This window comes from Glycine max, chromosome 16, assembly GCF_000004515.6.
Source record: "Glycine max cultivar Williams 82 chromosome 16, Glycine_max_v4.0, whole genome shotgun sequence".
NCBI lineage: Eukaryota > Viridiplantae > Streptophyta > Magnoliopsida > Fabales > Fabaceae > Glycine > Glycine max.
The window spans coordinates 34770537-34782473 of NC_038252.2; the positions used below are offsets into that span (position 1 = coordinate 34770537).

At 35.7% G+C, this 11937-nt stretch overlaps 1 protein-coding gene and 1 pseudogene across 1 annotated transcript; both read right to left on the bottom strand.

Moving 5' to 3' along the window:
- Positions 1-1492: 1492 nt before the first annotated feature.
- Positions 1493-3421, bottom strand: LOC106796471 (uncharacterized). The gene is made up of 2 exons (XM_014768764.2): positions 2592-3421; positions 1493-2495 (listed from the first exon to the last, which is right to left on the bottom strand). Exons 1-2 carry the CDS (start codon positions 3419-3421, stop codon positions 1493-1495), a joined length of 1833 nt encoding a protein of 610 aa, XP_014624250.1.
- A 4365-nt stretch (positions 3422-7786) lies between these two features.
- LOC121173742 (receptor-like protein EIX2) lies at positions 7787-11367 on the bottom strand (annotated as a pseudogene).
- Between the last annotated feature and the right edge of the window lie 570 nt (positions 11368-11937).

An 11937-nucleotide genomic window follows, 5' to 3' on the forward strand; every position in this document is an offset into this window, starting at 1 on the left:
TGCGAATCTTCTTGGTAGTTGTTTTACTGGTCTTTTTCCCTCCTTAATCGGTAATTTCATTTCGACCATTTCTCTGCTTAACCCAGGCATTTCGTGGTAATCCCAAGCAAAACAGTCTTTAAATTCTCTAAGAAGAGGCACCAGCTTTTCTTTTAGACTTGAGGTGATATTGGCACTGATATAGGTTGGCCTTTTTATCGAGCCATTTCCAATGTCGATCTCCTCCAAAGGATCTTGAGCCTGCATCTTTGGCACCTCACTTATGGGATTTTTCTCAAAACCCAGCGGCTCATCGTCATAAATGCAATCCAGTCTTCGATCCTTTGTTTCTTTGTTTTCATGATCTTCGATCTTGGCTTCAACTGCCATATTTTGTTGGGATTCAGCCTCAAAGGCCGTATTTAGTCTATTTTCGGCCATATAAGCCGTAATTCTGGCCCATGCAGTGGCCTCAGTCATATTAATCTTCATATATATTCCACCCAGTTGGTGGAATGACTCCATCTTCAGAGGGAACAGCATCAATTTCCTCCCTCTCCCATATAAACCCATAGGTAGGATGGAGTTTGACAGAGTGGATAACATTGTCACTTGATTCGAAAACAGCCTCCTTGTCACCACAAGGTGCTATGTTAGCCAACTTTTTGTCAAAGGTTTGTGCAGTAACATTATCAACCTCTGACTTATAGAAGCTTTGATCTGCCTCTATATTTTCAACAATCCCATCTTCCCTCCAGATAATGAGTTTCTGGTGGAGGGTAGATGGCACAGCCCCAACTCCATGAATCCATTCCCTTCCTAATAGCAAGTTAAAATTAGCCTTAGACTGTATCACCAGGAATAGAGTTGGTCGAACTATACTGCCTACAGCAACATCTACTTGAATGGCTCCCAAAGAATAGCCAGTTTTACCCTCATAATTCGAAAGCACAATGTTATGGGCAGATAGATCAGTGTCATGTTTCCCGATCTTGTGGAGCATAGATCGAGGCATTAAGTTAACAGCCGCTCCTCCATCTATGAGCACTTTGTTGATGCCAATATTCTCAACTTTTGCTCTGATGAAAAGAGGTTTGAGATGACTTTTCATCTGAAAATCTGGCCTTTCGAAATAAGCTAATTGTTCTTCAACACAGCCATTGTTCATAACATAGTAACATACTGGCTTTGGGTCAGCCATATCAAAATGATCGAACTCACTTTCGATCTCAGTAACTTCAGACTGGACATCATATTCAGATGGCAAGATAGATACCACACAAATGACATCAAAGTCTGGTTCAGAATCCAGTAGATCCTCATCCTCCATCTTATCTTCATCCACTGGAGGCAGAAGTCTCTCTTTTACTGGCCTCCTAGATACTTCTTTATACTGGCCCGTTTGCAGATTCTGTTGGGCCAATTTCTTCTGACGCTGGAACCTACGCCATTGGGTCCTCGTCATAGGATTTTTTCCTCTGTAATTGTTCCTATAAGAGTACCTATTAGCCTCCTATGGGCCAATTTGCTTCGTTCCACTCGAACCGCCTACTTCCATGGCCCCTTTGTTGAACCTTATGAGTCCCTGGTGCATCCATTTTTCGACCGGAACTGAACCAGGAGGAGCGAAAGTATTCCTTCGACCAGACTTCTGATTAGTGTTCGACTGCACCATAACTCTTTTGCCTTTATCGAAACGTTGGTTCTGCTTTGCCCCCTTGTTAACAACTTGGTATTCTTTGAGGCCCTCAGTAGCCTCCCTATCACATACTGCACTGCAGCGAGGGCAGAGCATCACAATCTTGTTTTCGAGTTTGCATTTGTTCAAGAAATCAATTAAATCCTCCTCAGCCTGAGGATACACAACCTTCATTTGTTCGTTGTAATCCTCTTCAGATATGCCCTGAACTTGCACCTGAGACAACTCCATTGTTTCGACCATCATTATTTCTTGGGGTTCTGCATAGAGAGTTTCAGCAGCTTTGGATGTTTCAGCATTTGCCTGAACAACCTTTGGTTTCTCACCAAATTTGAGCCTCCCTTCGTCGAGAGCCTTTTGAACCAAATCCCTGAAAAGAACACAACGTGAGGTTTTATGGCCAAGGAAATTATGAAATTTACAATAACCCCTTTTCTTCTGTTGTTCGACTGGGGGTACTTTCAAGCCCTTAGGAACAACGATCTGGCCATCTGTGACTAATAAATCAAATATTTCATCGCATTTAGTTATGTCAAATGTATAAGTTTTAGACACAAATTTATCATTTTTAGGTTCAACAGGGTTTTTTCCATTGGAAGGTCTAAGGAGTTTACAAACATATGGAGGTCCAGGTTTTAATTCTGCTAAATCAACCTCATTGTCCTCGATATCTTCATAAATAATATCGAACTCCTGGTCACTGTCATTGGTTTCAACATATGCAACCTTTTCCTTCCTGTGGAACTTAGAATTTCTAGCCTTTTCAGCCTTCAATCGTTCGAGTTGTCGAACTCTATCAGCCAATTGAGCCATATCCCTTAAATACTGGGTATCTAATTTCTTTCTAATCGAATAGTCTAGGCCAGCAGCAGCCATTTCGACTAATTCATGTTCAGGGACTTGGGTGAAACACCTTGCCTTTAAGAGTCTGAATCTGTTCAAATAATCATCAATTGATTCAGGTGCCTTACGTCGAACGCTGGCTAACTCTTTAAGGCTTATCTTAGACTGTCCCATATAGAACTGCTCATGGAAAACCCTCTCCAATTGGTTCCAATTATGTATGGAATGAGGAGGAAGGGTTGTAAACCATGTGAAAACATTTTTAGTTAAGGAATTAGGGAAATATTTCATTCTTAAATTTTCATTATTAGCCAAGTCCCCTGCCTCGACCAAATATCTAGCAACGTGTTCGACAGTAGACTCATTTGTCTCTCCTGCAAACTTAGTAAACTTAGGGATTTTCACACCCCTTGGTAATTCCGTCTGTAACACATATTCAGACAATGGAGACACAAAATTGGGCCTGTGTAAGCCCAAGTTCAAACCATTCTGTACTAGAATTGTTTCGACCATTTGGGCCAAGTTATTCTGCCTATCGAAACGGTTTTGTTGAACATTCCCTATTACTTCATCAGCATTTTGGTTTCTATTTACCAATACTACACCAGGGTTTGGTTCGACCTGTTGGGCTGGTGGCTCTATGCGTGCCAATGGTTGTGGTGCTTGAGCCATTTGCATCCCTGGATTATTAGGCATCTGTATCTCTGGGACAGGCGCCTGTATTTGGATCTGTCGAATTGGTGGTTGATGTATGGGTGGTGCCCCAAAAAAGTCAGCAATTCGACTTATTTGATTTGTTAACATTTGGTAACTGTCATTTGTATTTTGAATTAAGGGGTTAATGACAGTTCCTATTTGTTGTGTTAACATGTTAACCATATCATGGTTACTTTCATCCATTTGTTGTCTGAGTGACAAAACGGATGTATTGGTTAAATGTTGAGGAATTACCCTACCTTGATTGCTTGCTACAGACCCTGATGGAGAGGACATATTAAGATTCTCTATATTTGGTTGAGAATTTTGCAACCCTGCCATCAAAGATGTAGGCATGCCATATAGAGGGTTTTGAAGTGGTCGAAAGGGACTTCCACTGGGATTCCCTAAACTGGGGTTATTCCATGGGGCAAAAGCAGACGCTGACGTGGTCGAACTTGCCAACGTCATGTTGGTCATGGGAGAAGTTACCCCTGTCTGATTCATAACTGTCGAAGCGGTCGAACTTATCGTGCCAACAGTTTGGCCAGGCATTGCTCCTATGCCAGAATTTATATTGGCGTTATTGACAGATGTCTGCGTTGGTTGCCCCTCCATATTTGGAAGGTCATTGTTTTGATTACTTGGGGGTGGTCTAGCCATCCTTGTACGAGTTTTAAATTCTGTTAAGTGTGGAACAGATTTCCCACTTCTTAAATGCATACAAGATCAAAACAATTAAGAATGCAATAAACCAACTGTTCTAAACAAAACTTTAATAATAATTTTAAAGCCAAAACACACAATTGACCGGTCCCACTGGGCGTGCCAATTTGTTTACGCTGAAATTTGGTAAACAATCGCTAGTCTAATCGAGTTGCTTGCGAGATCGACTAGTGAATCTCAGGAGCATGTCATTTGTGTGTTTGCATTTAAATGTAAAGCTTTGAATGTTCATCATTGCAACAAACCTTTACTGGTTCTGAGGTTTGCAGAAAGTAAAATTCTTTGAAAGAATCGAAATGCTGGAAGTAAATTGACAAGGGAAAGGTAAATTGCAGAATTTAAAGGACCAACGAATTCATTCGATCGAATGAACCATTTAAAAGACAGGAATTATATAAAAATGAAACGTAAATTGCATTGCATTCGAAATTGTAAAGTTTACAGAAACTTAAAATGGTTCACAATCATACATTCTCCTTGCGTACTCGTTTCTCTCTGCGCTGGGTACTTTGAGTGTATAAGGATTTGTAGAAATGATTTGCGACCTCGAAATCTGACTAAAAACTGCTATATATAGACATTCGAAAATAAACTGCCCTAACGGTCGAACACTATCCTAATGCCAAGTGTCCTGCTACGTACACCTTACATGCACATAACTGCTCCTTAGAACGGTTATCCACATTGCTCGAAGTCGAACTGATTTTGTGAAGTTTTGTCAGAAATTGTGCTAAGTCCAGAAATCTTGCTGCCTTGACTTCGACTCGACCATACACCAGCTCGAATCGCCCAATGGTTCGAAGCCCTCCTTCTTGTCTTAGCCTTATATTTCGTAAACACTTCCTTGAACCTGTGAATCCCTTTCAATAGACTCTTCTTTCTTTTCGATTCGAACAGTATCCAACAAAATTCGTATTTAGAGCATATTTTTAGCTCATCAAAAAAAATATGGGCTAACAAATATCAAGATATTTTATTGAGGTATAACTCCAATCTACTACTGATGAGAAAACAAAACTATATATAATTCCAATCCCATTTTTAATCAATTAGGAGTTACATCCCTTTAAAAAATCCAGACTTTTCAATGACTAACACCCTTTTTCTATGCAATATACAGGGATCAAGTTTGAATGTACAATCTTGGGATGGAAATCAAATTCGTATTTGGTTGACGATATTAAAAAAGTAGTCATTCTTTTCTTACAGCTTTCTGTCAGAAAATTGTAAATTAAATCAAACATGGATAGAATATGCTGGAAGCCGTAAATGAGTATTTAATTAAGAAGTTGATTGGCTTTAAAAACTTACAAGAGTTCCTTGCATTATGACTAGAAATGCAAGGGCAACTATTGTAAAAAATCTCGAGCTAATGTTAAGGGCCATGGCTCAAGCAGAAGAAGATCGTTGGGATAATAAGCCAAAACTCTGCTTGGGAGTTTGGAAGTTTGGTTGTGCTTTTGCATATACTTTGAGGATTGTTGTGATGCTTTATGGCTAGTTAATGAGGGTATTTATAGCGTATTCTTCAAGAGGACAATTTTATTCTTTTCTTAGTGATGAAAAGGGATATTTTATAGAAGGTGGACTTTTCGATACGAATCAAAAGAGTGGAAAACAAAGAACAATAGTTTAGTTTTTTTTTTTTTACAGAAGTTTGATTTAACCTACATGACATGAAAATGCTTTGGAAAATTTTGATTACACTTAACACTTTTGTGTAGAGCTTTTTATAATTCAAAAAGAAATGAGAAGGTAAAGAAAGAAGCATGAAATGATATGAATGATAAATTATAAAATACAATAATATATAATTCAAATTTATGACAATAAAAATGAGATAATTTTGTGTCTCTTTTATAAAGAATTGGTTTTTTAAATGCATATTCATAAAAGATAAAAATAAATATATAGAAAACAAAAGTAACTAGATACGATATTAGATCAATTTGTTTTTGTTACAATATTAGATCAATTTAATGAAGATAGAACCGTATGTCAAATAGTTCATGCATTCACTGATAGAAATTAGAATTATTTTTAGTTAATTGGCAATGTAAAAATTGATGTTGTGTTATAGTTTTTATCTTTAAATCAGAAGTATTTTTTTTTATTAAAGATAATCTACTTGTTCAATAGAAATAGAATTATTATAGATGATAATTTTTTATATAAATATTTAATATAATTATATATTTAAGATTCAAATTTAAAACTTCCAATTAAACTAAAATAAGATTACATTGATTGATCGATAGACTTAGTGTTTTATGGTGTGATAGTTAGACAAGATCATATCGATGCAAGTGAACAGTGTGAGCTAGGTTTGTATGATGGCTATGATAATGACGAATTAGGTTTCGTCACTAGCTACTACTACTAGTCAAGCAGTGCCCGCTATCAATGGAGAACCTGCGATACTTTATGTTTGAGCTACGTTTCTTATTTTCGACAAATTTAATTATTCTACTGATCTTTTTGGTCAAGCTACTATTGAATATATATATATTAAATTTTCCTTTTGGGAAAATTAACAAATATCTTTTACATTATGCTGGATATTTTTAATTTAATTAAAAATTTAAAATACAACATAAATGTTATTTACAACAAAAGGAAAGATAAATTTAAAGTATAATAAATGATATGATGGTTAGAAATAGATAAATAAATTACGTTGTCTGAATTATATGAATTGTTGTAAGAGTGTCATATTTCTATCATATATAATTTTATCAACTTACATTCTAAAAAAAAATTATTTACTATGCTCTGAAAATAAGTTGGAAAAAAATATCTAATCAGTTCGTACTTTATTCATTTTTCATGATCAAGTGAAAAAAAATTAATAATATTGGATGCCCCCATAGTGTGCAACTACAGACCTTCAGTTTGCAAGACTGAAGTCTCTACGTACCATTGAGCTACAGAGGCAAGAACATTCTGAATCAAAAATTGATTTTTCAATTGGTTCTTCCTTTCCTCCCTTATACTCTCCTCTTTTCATAAAAAAAAGGTTAGACTCAATAATTTTCATCTTTATGTTTACAATAATATTTTGTTTTATGTTTTTAATACTAACCTAGAGTCTACAGATCAAAGTTGCTGAAAATTATGTTCATTCTCATTCTTGGCGCTGTTAGTCTAGTTGAAACGGACAAATTCAGTTTCCTGTTATATATGGCTCTGTATATAAAAAGGAAATAAAAAAAAGTAGAATTTGATTATGGCTAATTTCACCCATTATATTTATTACAAGAAAACCTTTAGATAAAAATTATTTTTTGTACTTTTAGCTTGGTCGTAAACATTAACGTTACTCACGCACACACACATAAAAGGCAAATCAAATTATTTTATATCCCTAAATTTTATGAGGAAGGATGCTAAAATATTAACAATACATCTCACACACCAAAGACATCTAAAACTAGATCACTAAGTTTTATGATGTGTTACGGTTTGCTTTAAAATATGGTACAAGGTTTATCAGAGACCGGCTTATAAGTAAAAATTAAATTTGTCATAAAGGGAGTAAAATGGAAAATAATTAATTTCTAATTAGAATTAAATTAGAATAACCTGTGCAGATCTTATAATTTTTGTTCACTAATTCGCCCACCACATAATGCTTTAATATTTCCAACTTTGTATAATCTAAAAAGTATAAAAATGAAGATTACGACTTTCAGCCTCCAGTTCCTTTTAATGGAAGAAGTGAGTAAATGTTGATGCGATATCGGTAGCTTTCATGGGCAGTGACCTTGTCAAAGAATGCTTGGGCAATGATCATTGGTTATCTATGGATATCTCATCAAAGTTCTTGGCTGGCCGGCTTGGAGAGTCAAGTCTTGTATGCAGCCACGAGTCACGACTTTAATTAACACGAAAGAACTAATTATTCACTTCAATGGTTAGTGACTAAAATTAAATATAAGTTTTTTTCCTATTAAACCACGTTTTCTTGAACCACTAGTCCCCCATTTTTGGAAACAAGAATGTGATACACAGAATTGAACAACTAGTTGATCTTAACTACAAATATGCTCAATATGCAAATATGTACATCCCAAAACAGAATTTAAATAAGACTCTCAAATTTAAAAAAAAAAAAAAAAAGAAGATAGCAATAACTACAATGCAAATTGAACAACCTGGCAATACAATGATACAACATCGGTTGTAAGCAACACTAAACAGTGATACTATACGAGGAAAAAGATTGAAGTTTGAACCACACATGATCAAGGAAATGAAAATAGGCATGCCGCCATGATCTACAAATCAGCAAAGGAGCAATCACTATCCAAAGTCCCACAACAAATCCAATTGTCGCACTAACAAAAAACCAATTCACTCCATGCCCATGACTTCCTTCATAACTATGAGTTTTCCCATTGGAGCTGCAGTTTATGGGCAGTGGTGGACCACATAGATTGTTGCCAATAAATCTGGAGGCATCAAAGGTTTGCAATTGAGTTCCTGTTGGAATTTTTCCCTTCAAATGATTATAAGACACGTCTAGCATGCTCAAAAAGCTCAAATTAGAAATGGTTGGAGGGATTTCACCAGAAAGTTGATTCCTCGAAAAATCAATGGACTGTAACGATCCCATATTACCAATACCTTCTGGAATAGGACCAATCAATTGGTTGTGGGACAAGTTCAAAAAGTTCAATCCATTTAGATCTGTGATTTCTCTAGGTATTTCTCCTAATAATTTGTTATTGACAGATCAATACTTGTTACCAAACCCAGAATGTTTCGATACTCATCTCCTCTTCCTTTTAGCCATAGTAGCACACTAACTATACCTGATACCGAAGAGTATCTGTATATTTGGTGCATGAGAATAGATACGGGATCTGACTCCGGTTCACTAGTGTCATGGCACTCAAGTTACGGAAACAGCTGGGTATATTGCCAGACAAATTATTTTTTGCAAGGTCTAAAACCTGAAGAAGACTCATCTGACATATTTCATTTGGAATGTGACCGGAAAAACTGTTTGATCGAAGGCGGAGGATTTTCATATTTGAGAGCTTTTCTCCAACCCATGTTGGAATACATCCTGAAAGATTATTTTCTCCAAGATCCAAGGATATCAATTGGCTAGTCTTCTTCAAACTGGTAGGAAATATTCCCGAGAGCAAGTTGTTACGAATTTCTAATGACTGCAGCTCAGCCAAGGAACCCATGGATGGGGGGAAGTTCCCAACAAAATGGTTGCTTTGTAAATTCACTTCCACTAGAAATGGCCAATTAATCCAACAATCAGGTATTTCTCCTGACAGATTATTTGATGCAAGATTGAGAATTCTAATTGCATTGGCTTGTCCTGATTGTTACATAAAAAATCTTGCATGGATTCAGAGAATGAATTGGTTGAAAGGTCTAACTCATACACATCATTTGAAAGATAGGGTAATTTACCACATAAGTGATTTGTGCTTAGATCAACAGTTTGGATAGATATTGGATTTTTTATGTAGTCACCAGCTCACCATGGATATGATTATGAGAGAGGTTTAAATACAAAACCTGAGAGTGTGGTTCCCAGAACCAAGTGGGAATAGAATCTAAAATCCCCGTGTTAGACAGTCCAACATATTGAAGTTTGTTTTGTGACTGAATCCACGATGGAAAGTTGGGACCTATCTGCCATGATGTCACATCCAAATAGGTAAGTTGAAAATTAGGAATCCAATTAGGACCCACTTTTAAAGTGAAATTGTTCCCTGATGCATCAAACTCCTTCAACTTGTAAGATTTGCAAGATCATCTTCGTTGACAACTCCTTGAAAATTATTGCCATCAATAAGAAGCGTTGACAATTTAGAGAGTGATCCAAGACTTTCAAATGGATTTCCGCTGAATTTATTAATAGAGAGATAGAGATATTTTAAATCTATCTCCCTTGAGTTGCGGAGATTTCCCAAAAAAGTCGGAATTGTTCCTTCAAGTTGATTATATGACAAATAAAGTTCAACAAGAGAAGTCAAATTTCCCAGGGCATCAGAAATAGTCCCATGTAAGTTGTTGCCCTCTAGGTCCAGGAACTTGAGACGATGAAGACCGTATAAGCAATCAGGTATAGAAGATGAGAATGAATTGAAAGACAAGTCAAGATTTTGAAGAAGTGTGAGGTTTCGAATACCACCAGGAATCGGACCTTGGATTTCATTACCCGGTAATTCAAGAGAAACAAGTTTCTTCAATTTGAATATCCACTTGGGGACAAAAGAAATGGCAGGGGAATAACGAGTACGGAAAGATGGAGAGTTTGCAGAGATGAGAAGTTGAGCAAGGATGGTTCATTATAGTGAGGGAGTGTGCATCTGACAAAATAGGTGGGTCAAAGAAGGAAGAGATTGGAGAGTGTGTAGCCAATGAAATGCTTTGGATAGGTTTGCATTACTCAAATCAAGATATTCAAGCTTCCACATACTTGATAGCCATTCTACATTTTCAGCAAACAGAGGAGGTTCGAAACCAGAATAACCTCCGAGGTCAAGGTAGACCAAATTGGAGAGATTCCCAATCTGAGATGGAATCTTCCCATGGAATCGAGTATAAGAGAGGTCGAGGTGAGTCAAGGAGGTCATTGCACAAAGGAAAGAAGGAATTGCCATACCTTTTCCAAGTAAATAATTGCCGCTCAAGTCAAGATATTGAAGCTTAGAGAGATTCCCGATCTGAGAGGGTACTGTTCCGTTGGCAACATATCTCATGTCAAGATACACCAAATTTGAGAGATTCCCAATCTGAGGAGGAATCTTCCCATGAATCCACTATCAGAGAGATTGAGGTGAGTCAAGGAAGTCATTGTCCCAAGGAAAGAAGGAATTGACATACCTTCTCCAAGGAAATAATTGCGCTCAAGTCCAAGTAATTCAAATGCTTTAAATCAGCCAAACAAGGACTTATCTCTCCACCAAAGCTCCATCTCCTATAAGCTTCCCAATCATCATTGAAAAGAGAATCTGAAGAGTTGAGGTGAAGCTGAAGAAGATGGGAAGTGACGTTGTGGCAGAGGACTCCATACCAGTGGCAACAGTTGGTATTATTATGATTCCAAGACCAAAGCCTATTTGAAGGATCATTCAGATTATTCTTAAACTTCATAAGTGTCTCACGCTCACTTGGGATGCACACACTCTCTCTGCATGGTAAGCTTAACAACCAAAGGTGGACAAAGACAAGAATATAAATGGAGGAATTCATGATCACACAAGAATATATAGAAAACAAGTGTAGTTGTTGGTTCTGCATATAAATCATCAAACTTCTATTATTTATACTGCTGCCCTGCCTGTTTTTTTCTTCACTTTCATTATTTTTTACCTTTTTTATTGTTGTGCCAAATACTAAAATATTTTTTTAATATTTTAATTCACTTCTTAGAACGGTTTCCTTTATACTGATGCAAGTGTCTTTCTTTTTTTTTTTTTGGTGTTTCCTTTTTTTAATTATTGACTTTATTATCCAATTCTCCGACTTAATTCTTAGAATAGGAAATAATTATTTTATTAAAATCAATAAAATTTATTGTATTTCATGGTTTCTTCAAAATAACTTTTAAAGGACAAAATATCCTAATTAAAAACAAGAATTTGATCAAATGGACTAAAATGACATATTTTTTAAAAATATCTCAATTAAAAAATAAAAAGACTAAAATTACAAGATTTTTTAAAAATAAGAGATAAAATATTTCAATTAAAAATAAAAAACTAAAATAACATATTAAAAAAAGACGACAATTATATTTTAAGCCTTTTTTTTCACTTTCATTATTTTTTACGTGTTTTTATTATTGTGACAAATACTAAAATATTTTTTTAACATTTTAATTCACTTCTTTTTTTACGCTGGCTTTTTTAAATTATCGACTTAATTATCCAATTCTCCCGAATTAATTCTTAGAATACGAAAAATTATGCATTTACTGTATCTATCTCTTTTTTTAAAATTCCTATGTACACTAAATTCAT

Coding starts and splice junctions, on each gene's coding strand:
- LOC106796471 (XM_014768764.2), bottom strand. CDS start 3,421: ATGGATGAAAGTAACCATGATATGGTTAACATGTTAACACAACAAATA. Junction 2,496..2,591: donor TTCAGACTCTTAAAGGCAAG/GTGTTTCACCCA, acceptor CCAGTATTTAAG/GGATATGGCTCAATTGGCTG.